At 44.5% G+C, this 13,901-nt stretch overlaps 1 protein-coding gene across 4 annotated transcripts in view; it reads left to right on the top strand.

The window, feature by feature from the left end:
- GBA2 (glucosylceramidase beta 2) overlaps positions 1–13,901 on the top strand; it is a 258,273-nt gene that overhangs the window by 96,543 nt on the left and 147,829 nt on the right. For all 4 annotated transcript variants that reach the window (XR_014969056.1, XM_085627706.1, XM_085627707.1 and 1 more), the window contains 2 exons: positions 5,460–5,575; positions 11,598–11,816. Coding sequence is in view for 3 of the 4 variants with exons in the window: in XM_085627706.1 (XP_085483832.1) it covers positions 5,460–5,575; positions 11,598–11,816 (335 nt within the window). In the remaining variant the exon portion in view is untranslated. The remainder of the gene's footprint in view (positions 1–5,459; positions 5,576–11,597; positions 11,817–13,901) is intronic.

Below are 13,901 nucleotides of genomic sequence, written 5' to 3'. Positions count from 1 at the left end.
AGGGGTTGTAGAAGGATTTAGAATGGAGTTTGAAGCAAACAGACCTTACAAACTGAGGCCATGATACAGGGAAGTTAGAAAGGGGCCTCCTGTGACAAACCTCTTTATTCTATGTGCGGAGAGCAGTTATTCCGCTATATAATGGGGTGGTTAGTGACTTATGGTTACGAGCAGTGGTCTCCGGGTCCTGTCTCGATTGGGATCTCTGTTCATCGTGCAGGTATTGGAAATCTTGGCACTTGGCCTTTGTGCCAGCATTATTCTGGCCAGTACAGGAGCATAACGCAAGGCCATCAGAAGGCCCTTGAAATCCTCCTACGTTCTAGGATGCAATGAACATGCTTTGGTATTTCATCCTTGGCAGGCCGCTCAGTGGACCAGATGAGTTTGTGCTGATGAGGAGCTCAAGATACATGCTTCTCCATCTTGGACAAGTGCTGGAACGATGTGCATCCATCTTGAATGTGTACCGCGCTTGCTAAGTAGCCTGGCCTTGGAGCTACGAATGCCCTGAGCAGCACATTTCTATATGTGACTCTTTCAGCACGTTCTGCTAAACGGGGACACCCTGTGATCGCTGGGGGCCGGGGGTGCCAATGAACGATGAAAGAACAATGGGCCCTGATGGCAACAAAATGTCATGGAAATAAAGTGGTCATTATTTTTTGAGATTAAATAATCATGTATATTTACAGATTTTCAACTAACGATGCATCACAATGGAGAATGAGGTGGAAAAGTGTCTGTGCACGGTGCTCAGAGAAGTGGTCATGTGAAACAGTGGCGTATCACAAAGCTTTTTCAGTAGACGACACCAAGACCTTTAGATCCTAAATCCTGAAAAGTCCTTGGGTTCGCCTCATTAGTCCACGGTGTTTTGATCCACATTGATGGCGGGATCCTCCTCAGGCCTCCTAATAAACAAGCCCCTAAATGACTCTATATGTGATATGGGAGGGGAGGGTAACAGAGAACAAAGGAAACATGATAACAATAATATGTACGTAGGCACATATATACAATCAACCATCATAATATGCAACCACTTGAGAGCATGTAACAAAAGCAGCACATACATGCGGGGGACGCCCACACATTGTTATGGGAGATCTAGGAGCAATAAAGGTATATAACTAATGGGCTTGTGAAAATGCTGCCTGGGCAGGGCAATCTCAAAAGCGTAGACAAATACCTGAATCAGTAAAGTGTGGTGGCTCGGTTGAAGTTCGGCTCCGAAAAGGGCAGGATGAATAAGGGGAAAAGGCTGTGGGTAAAACAATGCCAGTTAAGGACCAAGGCAAAGCCTGGGGAGGTGGCAAGGGAGCATAGAAGGCCACTTCGAGGGAGGTGATATACCTGAACCAGCCGCCCGAGTGAAATACAATTAAACTGTAGCGACTAGCAATGCTGGATCGGGCGTGGTCACATGGCCAGTCTTCCAAGAGGAGAAGCCAGCAATGTGACAAAGGCATCTCGGTCATTACACCACAGTCGACTGGTTAAAGAGCGGCGGCCATGATGAATGGTAAACAAAGAAAGAGGGTTGCACTGATACCACAGTCCCAGAGCGGTGGACATCTTAGAGTTACAGAGACCAGGTCGTGAAAACAAGGTTCAAGCAATAATTGTGGTTCAGTGTTAGAACCAGGGAAAATCGAACAAAGGGAATATTAAAAACAAACCGTAGGACTAAATTAAACCAACTGTGATTTTAATAGAGACTCCATTATTGGTGTACAGTTGCTAAAGAGGGAACAGAAATATATTTCCATGCAAATGATAGTAAAATGCTACCAGAATACCTTAAGGCAGACACAATTCCACTAGGACTTAAAGCTAAAAATATATCAGGTCTGTTCACTGAGGATAAGAAATACAGGATCGGTTTTAGTCTCATTGGAGTCGCATGCTGAAAGCAATGGCTGGTCTTGGGCACCAACACCGCTCTAGAGCACTCCAGACCGTGACTAGAAGAAATTGAGGATTTCGAGAGACCGATCAGAGGCTTGGATCTGATAACGGATGTCAGCAGAATTGTAGATCAAATAGAACTAGCGATACTTCTGAGATCCGCCTCCATCTAGCCAATGCGGAACACTATAGGAAACTCTCCAAGGACGCCTCCACGGAGGAGTGAGGAGGAAAACCCAAGAGTTGCCCTTGGAGGAGAGAAATCCGGTTTTGTGAGCTAAAATGAAATTCTCTTAATAGACTGCTAAAACACATGTACTTCGGTGCCTTAGATTTGTCCTCCTGGTGGATCAGTTGTGTCTGGCTGTGGGTCTGTATTGGAACCAGCTGGTGAGTACATAGATCTCCTTATTAAAGGATTTACTGCTCACAAACAGTTACTTGAGGGATAGTATGGACTCTATTAACTTAGTCGAGGATCAGCTTTTTGATGTGACCACTTTTCTGATGGTGACTTTAGACATGATCACAGTACACAAATATCCCTCAGGACATTGGAGGCATGACTTTACCACTGCGTTCATCTTTTCATTAATGAAGTTAGTCCACACAAAAAATATTTTCATGTTCGAAAAAGAGTTTTTCGACAGTAAAGTGCACTGAATTGCAATCCTATTTATGGATGACCTTGAATCTAAATTATTTTGGCTCAATCCAATCCCTTATGTGACCATATTGTACTGCGGAAGCGATACATAAATGATATTTTCATGATGTGGCAGGGTTCACCCACACTGTTCCATCATTGGATCAATCGTAAGAAAATTAATAAAAATGACTGTTTTATTCCATGACGTTAGGGGCCATTGTTGCAACACTGACTGACTACCATCAGCCTGAACCCTTGCCTGGGAGTGCCCATTCTCAGTGATATTCCCTTCCTCTCCTGGATATCATCAGATGATATTTGGCATTTTTGCCAACCATTCTAAAGGGACACTGACTTTTTTGTCTCTTTCCTTCCCTCTATCCCTTTCCTTTCCTTTAAAATTTTACATAGTCTTCCTTTTTTATTTTCGCCCTTCCCGCGCCCACGTTAGGACCCCTTTCCTCTCCCCATTTCCCTTGTCCACTGGGACCTCACTTCCTTCTGCCCCAATTCCTTTTCTCAAAGGCACATGGCACTGTCTGTGTCTTAGCACTGATGGGCCGTGAACCATTTCCTCTCTCCCTGTTCCCCCTCGCACGAGCCCTGAGAGTTTTATCTGTGTTATGTGCCATTCCTGCACTCCGATCAGAACACGTAGCTCCCGCCCGTGTTCGGCATATTATTCTTAATTCCCTCCCCCCTCCCCCCCCCCACACCCCCCGCCGCTCCCCCCCCCCCCCCCCTCCTTGTGTTGCGCAAAATCGTAGAACTATTCATCAAATAGCTCTGATCGGCCCATTGTGCATCATTGTTTATTACCTGCTGACGGGCGCGCAATATCTTTTCCCGACAAAGTTTTTTTATCTGAAGGTGACGCTCACTAGCGTTACGTTTCCGTGACAATGGGCTTTCCGTTGAATCCCCACTGCCGATTGGTAAACATTACACTACAGCGTTATTGGCCAGTCTACGCGACTCCGGCCTTTCTGATTGGAGGTCATCACGCATCACGTTAGTCACGTGATGACACGCCCCCTTCCGCCTCGCTACTCCAGCGCGAGAAGTTCTTTATAAACATGCCGATTCTCCTGCCCCTTTTATCATCGGGGTCCGGTTACAGAGGGATCTAAAAGGTACCAAGCGGGTGCCTAGCTGAGCGGGCGTGAGTCCTACATCCAGATATCACAGATAAGTTTTCCGAAGACTTTCTTTTCTGCTCCTAATTCCTTTTTCCCTCCTACCTTTTCCTGTATCCTTATCCCCAGGGTGTGCCAATTGAGCTTCCACCCCCCTCCCGAGACCCATGGTGTAGATCGTGACTACACCTCATGTGAGACCCTTTTTGTACCTTATGTGTCTTCAGTGCCCACTAACACTGTGTCTTTCTGTTGCGTATAGTACTTTCACCATATAGGATTATGGCTAGTGCTATTCAACGTCCAGGGCTCTCCATACTCTTTATTCATTTTGCGTGTAGAGATCGCATCTCGTTGTTTGGTATGCATTTCTTCTGTCATCACAACAGCACAGATGACCAGCGTTATCGATTAAGGGCACAACGTAGAGCACAATCATTTGAATGTCTCATGATGACAAACCCTGATGACTACGTCTAACCATTATTCGTTTGTCTCTCTCTTTGTCTGTCTGTGTATTTGATGTTTTTACTGAGAATAAACTCGGTTCCTCTCCATTGCGGGAGTCACCTTATTTTTATATTTTAATATATAAATAATTTTTGTATTTTCACATTTAATGCCTCCGGTCAGGGTCGGCCTTAGCGCGCCCATACCGCCGAGGTTTTCACGCACCTTTACTGGTCCTGACGAGTGACAATTTAATGAACACATAGGCAGAAACATGTTGACCATATTATAAGGGACCTGGCTGAACAATTTATTCAGCTTCGACGTCCCGCACTTTGTTTTTATATATCTGTTTGGCTTTTAATAGAATCATTTTTTGACACAAACTAGACATTTTTAAATCACTTCCACTATCCACTACATTCACAACCTGCTCCGCAGTAATTCTGGCGTCGAAGCACACCGGGGTGGCATTCGGCCTCTCCCGGTGGGGCCCAATGATGAAGCATGTCACCAACCAGGTTGGTGAGTGAGGGCTTTATTAAGAAACCTATTTGGTTTCTGCTTTTGTGCTCTACCAATGATTCCTAGGCACACTCTTTCGTTGTTTTGATTATAATGACTTTGGGGGACTAAGAGTGGCCACCAATTTCTCCCTCACTCTCTCGTTGTTTCTTAGCCATTGTTCTTTCTACACTTCCAGTATGTGGCATCCGTAAGCAAAGTGAATTTGAAGATTTTTGACCAACCCTGCCAACTGCCATCAAGTTTGAAAATTGATTAACCCACATTTGGAAAGTGGCTGTCCCTTCTCTGGCGCCACACTATTAGAACTTTGCTACTCATTCTAAAAGTACCCCTGGTGTTCATAACACATGTACAAAAATGTTAGTGCATAGGCCCACAGTACAGGAAATCGAACAATGCAGTAACATAGACTTATGTGAAGTTTAAACTTATAACCCCCTGGTCTGCGGTTTAGTTATCATCTTTTTTTTTACTTAACTTTACAGTCAATGAATGTTTCTTTAACTAGCCATAGCCGTGGGATCTTATCTCTGACCTTGTAGGCAGGGTGCTTCTCTGTTGCTAACAGACCATCCTCTGTATCAGTCAAAGGCTGTGTGGGCACCCATCTTTAAATCAGTGCCTCGTTCACTAGCATGTCACCTCCTTCACCGGAGCCTTATGCGTTGTTTTCTCATAGCTCTCTGGGAATTATGCCTTGGTGTGGATTAAGTCCTTTCCGTAACAAGAGAGGTTCTTCGTTCCTTCCCCTTTCCTTTAACATTTTTTTGTGTCTACTCTTCTAGGAGCCCCGCTGGGCGGGTTTGGAGGAGGCACGATCACCCGTGGCTGGCGGGGAGAGTTCTGTCGATGGCAGCTCAGTCCAGGACTATATCATTACGAAACAGTCATAGAAGATCAGGTAAGGAAATGGTTTCCCACCCTCTATGATCCCCATTGTATATAATGTCTGCTTTGCCACCAGCTACCTGCTTAAGTCATCATAGCAGAACTCCCAGTGTATGCAATATCCTGTGACTGACCACATTCCTTCCATGTTACGAGTCCATGAACTCCTCAATCGGTAAAGCTAAAGCTGCCACTTCCAAAATGGCTGCTCTTTTCATTAGAGCCAGGGCCTCAGCATGATTTTGTACAATAAGCTCAAATCACTGCTACTGTGTCAATCCTTCTATTCAGCGCTTCTAAACCACTCCCTTCAGCCAGTGCTCTTACTTTACAGGCAGCTTCCTGTGCCTTCCCATCCTGCCAGCCCTAGAGCCAAGTCTCTTACTTTATACTGTATGGCCGACTCTCCTGTGCCATCCTCAACCGCCAGTACTAGAGCAGAGTGTAGGAAGCTGGCTGTCTATATGATGCTGCCACTAGGTGGTTATACCGTGCACGGAGTTCAGGGTTTCCCCAAAAATGTACAGGGTTCAATGCAAAACCCAAAGTGCTCTATTAGTGGTAGTGTGGGCGAGCTGCCTTAGGCTTGACACAGAGTAGTCTAAAACACTTATTGCACAACATTGATCAATAATGGAGACACAACTCAAAAAGGAGAGCCACTGAAATTTTATAAAAATATCTGAATAGTACACTGTTATCCTATGGAGGAAAACAATGCGGTTACTCGGGTAAGTAGCACACTTACATTTCCACTCTTCTGGAGCTAAGGTTAGCAAGGGGCAAGGGTCAGGAGAGTACCAAAACTACACCACCAGCAGCACAGGGCCGGCTGGGTGGAGAGGTCAAAATCAGAGATTGTCCCAATGCGTTTCAAAAGAAACTGGGGTTGCTCGGAGCCACACTGCTTGCAGTTAAGTTATTCATTTGCAGGGGCCAAGCTTTAGGGTTTAGAGCAAGCAAAGGGGAGGGTGGGGGGGGGGGGTGCACAAATCTATGCATAGCCTATGACTCTACAGCGACCGCAATCCATGGCTGATGACGTCACATATTAGATCACTCATGACATGGTCAGTGACATCACTCATGACATCACTGATGACATCATCCTTATGATAGAGTGGCGGTCGCGCGAGTTATAGTTATCTGAACTAACTATAACGGGGGAATTTCAATGGTTTTTTACGAGTGAAATGTCCAGCTAACTATAACATGTGTGAAACCTATGGTTTTATAAGTGAATTTGCAAGGTTTTTTAAATGCTAATTCCGAACTATAACATGTGTGAAACCTATGGTTTTTGAAGTGAATTTGTAAGGTTTTTTAAATGCTAAATTATGTATGTATTATTATCTTTTTTTATATATCTATTTTACAATAAACTACCTATGTATATAGTTATAGATTGACTGTATCCTGTAATATGGAATGGCTCAGCTTTTTTTTTTTTTGTATTTGGATAAAGTTGAACAGCATAGTTAATATCTTCTATAAACTTATAAACAGTTGAACTGTTAATTTTATTTTTTTAAAGTTTTTTCTCGGTGCGCTCACCCCGCGATTTTTTTGGAAAAAAAAAAAATGTTTTTTTCACCCTTCGGGGTCCTTCAGGGACCCCCTGACAAAGGCTAGGGGGTCAGGAACTCTCTACCCTGCCCCCTTTTCACGTTCTCCACCTTTCTTTTTCACTGTCACACACAAAATGGCGGCCGACACTTCCTGATTTCGACCGATTCGAATGTTGACTGACATGTAACCACCAATCAGAATTACGCTTGTGCACGTTAAGGTGCGCGCACTGTGCGCGCCTATAGATATTTATGTACTTTTAACTGCAATTTTCTCATGAACTACTGAACAGATTGACACCATATATGCAAAAGGCACATGCCTGACCTGAGGACTACCTCTTTGCCAAATTTCAAGTAATTCTGTTCAGCCGTTCGGGCTGTACCTTCGACTAAAGGTCCTATGGGAAAATGCATGGGGAAAACGCGTTTTGGGACCCCCCTTTTTTCTCAGCCCCCGCTTGACGAATCACCCCGAGACTTTCAGGGTAGGAGCTGAGCGGAGCGCCCCATTAGTTTTGAAAATTTCGCGAGGATTCGTCAACCGGCGCCAAAGTTATTGAAAATAGAATTTTCAGATCTCCTATGGGAACTCGGTCCTAACTATAACTATCTACTGGCGACCACCAGTAGATAAAATATATATATATATTACCTACTGGCGGTCGCCAGTAGGTAGTTATAGTTAGGACCACGTTTCCATAGGAAATCCGCAACATTCTATTTTGAATAACTTTGGCGCCGGTCGACGAATCCTCGCGAATTTTTCAAAATAGGTGGGGCGCTACGCTACGCTCCTTCCCTGAAAGTCTCGGGGGGATTCGTCAAGCGGGGGCTGATATAAAAGGGGGGTCCCAAAACGCGTTTTTCCCATGCATTTTTCCATAGGACCTTTAGACAGGGCTACAGCCCGAACGGCTGAACAGAATTACTAGAAATTTGGCAGAGAGGTAGTCCTCAGGTCAAGGAAGTGCCTTTTGTAGGTTTGGTGTAAATCTGTTCAGTAGATTCTGAGAAAATAGCCTTTAAATCAATATATATATCTGAGCCAGCTTACAGTGCGCTTACCGTACGCGTACGGTGGCGTGCGCGAGCGCGATTCTGATTGGCTCTTAGATCTTAGTAAACATTCGAATCGGCCGAAACCAGGAAGCGGCGGCCGCCATTTTCTCTCTCGCACTGAGAGTGATGTTTAAAATATAAAGCACAAAAACATGTAAAGGGGCTGTTTAGACAGCTCCCACACACATAGCAATGTTGAGGGAGTCCCCAAAGATCCCCCAAGGCCAAAAACAGAATTTTTATTTTTTCGCTAATTTCGCCGATTACGCTTACCGTACGCGTACGGTAAAAAATTATAAAAAAAAAAAAATTATCCACACTCTCCCAACCCCGTGAGCAATTGGTGCCCGAAGGGCTCCAATTGTGCATGGCTTATTAAAGATGAGTTAAACTAAAATATTAAAAAAAATAATAATAAAAAAAAAAATTATCCACACTCTCTCCACCCCGTGTGCAAATGGTGCCCGAAGGGCACCATCTGTGCATGGCTTATAACATATACGAAAAATTAAAATATTACCTTTCAAAACGAAGTGCATCATATGTCCTCCATGTGCGCACGGTGCGCGAAGCGCATCGTGCGTACATGCCCATCTAGCGTAACGTGGGCACGCGGTGCGCGTAGCGCACCGCGTGCCCACCGTGCGTGCACGGCACTAACTGCGTAAAGTGGGCGCGCGGTGCGCGAAGCGCACCGCGTGCTCACTGTGCGCGCACGGTGCGCGAAGCGCACCGTGCGCGCACGGAACGAACTGCGTTAACTGGGTGCGCACGCCACGAATGGCGTAAAGTAACTTAGCATTTAAAAAACCGTACAAATTCACTGAAAAAACCATAGGTTTCACACACGTTATAGTTAGGAATTAGCATTTAAAAAACCTTGCAAATTCACTGAAAAAACCATAGGTTTCACACATGTTATAGTTAGCGGAAATTTTACTGATAAAAAACCAATGAAATTCCCCCGTTATAGTTAGTGCAGGCAACTATAACTCACGCGACCGCAATCTTCTGCTGATGACATATGTGTCTTTATGAAAAAAAAATATTTGTAATATATGTATAGCTAAAAATGTATGGAAGAAGACATGGGCAAATAAGTGTCTAAATACAGTATTAGCATCAGCAGAGGATTGTGGTCGCGTGAGTTATAGTTGCCTGCACTAACTATAACGGGGGAATTTCATTGGTTTTTTATCAGTAAAATTTCCGCTAACTATAACATGTGTGAAACCTATGGTTTTTTCAGTGAATTTGCAAGGTTTTTTAAATGCTAATTCATAACTATAACGTGTGAAACCTATGGTTTTTTCAGTGAATATATATATATATATATATATATATATATATATATATATATATATATTACCTACTGGCGATCGCCAGTAGGTAGTTATAGTTAGGACCACGTTTCCATAGGAAATCCGCAACATTCTATTTTGAATAACTTTGGCGCCGGTCGACGAATCCTCGCAAATTTTTCAAAATAGGTGGGGCGCTACGCTACGCTCCTACCCTGAAAGTCTCGGGGGGATTCGTCAAGCGGGGGCTGAGATAAAAGGGGGGTCCCAAAACGCGTTTTTCCCATGCATTTTTCCATAGGACCTTTAGACACAGCTACAGCCCGAACGGCTGAACAGAATTACTTGAAATTTGGCAGAGAGGTAGTCCTCAGGTCAAGGAAGTGCCTTTTGTAGGTTTGGTGTAAATCTGTTCAGTAGATTCTGAGAAAATAGCCTTTAAATCAATATATATATCTGTGGCAGCTTACGGTGCGCTTACGGTGCGCTTACCGTACGCGTACGGTGGCGTGCGCGATTTTGATTGGCTCTTAGATCTTAGTAAACATTAGAATCGGTCAAAACCAGGAAGCGGCGGCCGCCATTTTCTCTCTCGCTCTCTGAGGGGGAATGGAAAAACGAAGCCAAAAAATGTCTAAAGAGGCAGTTTCTTGAGACCCTAACCACCCAGCATTGATATAGGGGTCCCCAAACAACCCCCAAGCCCAAAATATTTTTTTTTTTTTTTTCGGAAAATCGGCGATTACGCTTACCGTACGCGTACGGTAAAAATTTAAAAAAAAAAAAAATTATCTACACTCTCCCCACCCCGTGTGCAATTGGTGCCCAAAGGGCACCAATTGCACATGGCTTATAACAGCAAAGAAATTAACAAAGATTAAATTTCACAAAGATGCGCATAATATGTCCCCCATGTGCGCACGGTGCGCGAAGTGCATCGTGCGTACATGGCCCATCCCGCATAACGTGGGCACGCGGTGCGCGCAGCGCACCGCGTGACCACCGTGCGTGCAGGGCACTAACTGCGTAAAGTGGGCGCGAAGCGCACCGTGCGCGCACGGAACGAACTGCGGTAACTGGGCGCGCACGCCACGAATGGCGTAAAGTAACTTAGCATTTAAAAAAACGTACAAATTCACTGAAAAAACCATAGGTTTCACACACGTTATAGTTAGGAATTAGCATTTAAAAAACCTTGCAAATTCACTGAAAAAACCATAGGTTTCACACATGTTATAGTTAGCTGTACATTTCACTCGTAAAAAACCAATGAAATTGCCCCGTTATAGTTAGTGCAGGCAACTATAACTCACGCGACCGCAATCTTCTGCTGATGACATATGTGTCTTTATGAAAAAAAAATATTTGTAATATATGTATAGCTAAAATTTAATGGAAGAAGACATGGGCAAATAAGTGTCTAAATACAGTATTAGCATCAGCAGAGGATTGCGGTCGCGTGAGTTATAGTTGCCTGCACTAACTATAACGGGGGAATTTCATTGGTTTTTTACGAGTGAAATGTACAGCTAACTATAACATGTGTGAAACCTATGGTTTTTTCAGTGAATATATATATATTATAATTATATGTGTGTTTGTACTTTTATTGTTGCTGTCATGCGTTACATCACTCGAGCTCCAGGCTTGGGTACCACAAATGCATGGAAATACAAATTTTTGAATGAAAAGCAATCCTCAAACAATAAGTCATATTTGATATGTTTAGTTGGGTATTTATGCTGTTAAATCTGCCTTGTTCTTGTGTTACTCTGGTTTTAAGATAGTACACTATTTACATCATTAGATTTTCCTGATTGGATACTGTGCTTGGTCTAATTTTGTTGTTTCTTTTTTCCTCTTTTTCTGTTCTTCCAACAACTTTTTTTCTCCCTGTTGCATTCTTTTCCTATTGTTTACTCTAACCTTTACCCTTGACTCTGACATTCTACTTTACTCTTCTAAAATACCGTTCTCCTACATTGTACTTTTTATCACCCTCTCCCCTGGACTTGTCTTCCTTTCCACTCTACTCCTTTTTCCTCTTTTTTTACCCCTTTCTTCCTGTATTCTTGTTCTTTCTGTCCCTTGTCTTTTCCTACAGTTCACAGTTTGCATTCACAGGAATGGTCAGACTGTGTATCAGCAGGTCCTGTCTGTGGAGAAACCTCACACCCTTCAAGGATGGAACTGGGGCTTCTGCGGCCGGCACGCCTTCTACCATGCACTGTACCCTCGTGCCTGGACCGTCTACCACCTACCAGGGCAGAATGTGACACTCACCTGCCGGCAGGTGTCTCCAATAATCCCTCACGACTACAAGGTAAGACTGGCAGTAAGAGGTATCCCTGGTGGAGTGCTCCGATAGTAAGTATGCATCGTGTCAATAAAAATCCGGCCACCTGCGGGAGCGCTGATGGAGGCCTTTTGCCGGGCTGTCGAGTGGAATATTACTAGTTGCGATACACATGTGTCCCTCCACTAAGATGGTATACGCCTGCAGATGGAATACATTTGTGGCATGGTGCACTGTAAAGGCTGTGGATCTCCTTTCTTCCCCTCTTTCTGAGGTTCTCTTGTTCCTCCTATCTTTGGCCCGGCAGGGCTCTGCTCAGGGCACTCTTAAGGACTACCTCTCAGCTCCTTCAGCCTTCTTCAGGCTCCCTGATCAGCCTTCTCTTTTCAAGTCCCCTGTTGTAAATAGATTTCTTAAGGGCATTGCTCATCTTTTTTCTCCTGTTCCCTTTGTAATGCCCCAGTGGGACTTGAACTTGGTTCTTACCTTCCTTATGTGCGCTCCCTTTAAGCTGCTGCATAACTGTCCTCTCGGGCTTCTTACTTTGAAAACTGCCTTTCTGGTGGCCATCACCTATGCGCGCAGGGTGAGTGAGCTACAAGCTCTGTCTTCGAAGCCTCCCCTTTTGGCTGTCGATCCGGACAAGGTTGTCCTTAGAACTAGGCCCTCTTTTCTTCCCAAGGTGGTTACTTCTTTCCACATTGGCCAAACCATCACTTTGCCCACCTTCTTTCTGCCTCTGCATCTTTCGAAAGAGGAAGAGAGGCTTCAATGCCTGGTTCCAAAACGTGCGCTCTCTTTGTACTTGGATCGCACCAAACAATCCTGGGTTGACGACCAGCTCTTTGTTGGTTACGTATGTGCTAAGAAAGGTGAGGCAGTGCACAAACGGACCATCTCCAGGTGGGCCGTTCTGTGCATCAAAGCCTGTTATTCTTTGGCTAAGAAGGAGCCTCCAGTGGGGCTCTGCGCCCATTCTACCAGTGTGACAGCAGCTACTACTGCTTTGGGACTAGGAGTCCCCCTAAATGACATCTGTCGGGCAGCCACATGGGCATCGCTGCACACGTTTACAAAACACTACTGCCTGGACAGCCAAGTCCAGAGAGACTGCTTTTTTGGCCGTTCTGTCCTCCAGCACTTTCTGGTGTGAACTTGGTTTGCAGACCCACCTCCGGGGTTGGTATTGCTGGGGTATCTATTCTAAGGTAAGGAATCTATAACAAACTGTTTCTTTCAGATGAACAAGTTACCTACCTTCTGTAAAGATATATCTGTATGAAATATAGGTTAGTTATAGATTCCTTACCGCCCCACCCATCCTCCCCATTCTGCGAACTGACTTCCAGGGTTAAGGACTTCCTTTCAGGGCCCTAGTTTTGTGCACCAGTGGTCAGTGTCTTGCATGGCTTTGTGCTTCTTGCGTGGAAAGTAGTGTCAGAACCTACGTCTGCGCCCATTGGCTGCGTCTAAGTAGCTACCGCATGGTCATCCCGGCGACCACGACGACGACGCAGAGTCGACCGATGCCACCTTCCGACATGCAGGTTACTGCTGACGAAAAACTTTCTGGATCCAGTCTGACGCCTGGGGGTAATTTTAAGGTAAGGAATCTATAACTAACCTATGTTTGTTACAAATATATTGTTACCGAAGGTAAGTAACTTGTTCTTCTGAAGATCTGATTCTGAACACAGGGGTTTCGGTATATCACCCCGTTATTTTTGAGGACGACCTCCCAATATAGAGACTCCTTGTCAGAACTCCAGGGCTCATTTAGCCAACCAAGCGGATTTGATAGGTAGAGATGAAAGGTGGACAAGATTTTTTATTTGTATCTACACCCTGGTAATGGTAGTAATTACAGAAAAGTTCCCCGTCTTCTCTCGCCTCCCTGTTCCACCGGTATAATGTTCTTAGGGTGGGGAAGAGGTGTTCATTTGTGGTTTGCTGAGAAGCAAAGTTTCTACGTTAACAAGCCATTATTATAGCCCATTAGTTTTAATTTTGTTCTAAATTCTCCCTCAAATGTGGAAATGCTTCTCTTCAGAGAGACAAAGACATGAAAGTGGTAAAGTCATGGAAGTCATTGATTAGTGGTAAGGTAATGTA

The sequence above is a fragment of the Triturus cristatus genome, chromosome 2_1 (assembly GCF_964204655.1).
Source record: "Triturus cristatus chromosome 2_1, aTriCri1.1, whole genome shotgun sequence".
Taxonomy (NCBI): domain Eukaryota; kingdom Metazoa; phylum Chordata; class Amphibia; order Caudata; family Salamandridae; genus Triturus; species Triturus cristatus.
The sequence above is the reverse complement of the archived record's forward strand: the minus strand, read 5'-3'. Positions and strand labels throughout refer to the sequence as shown.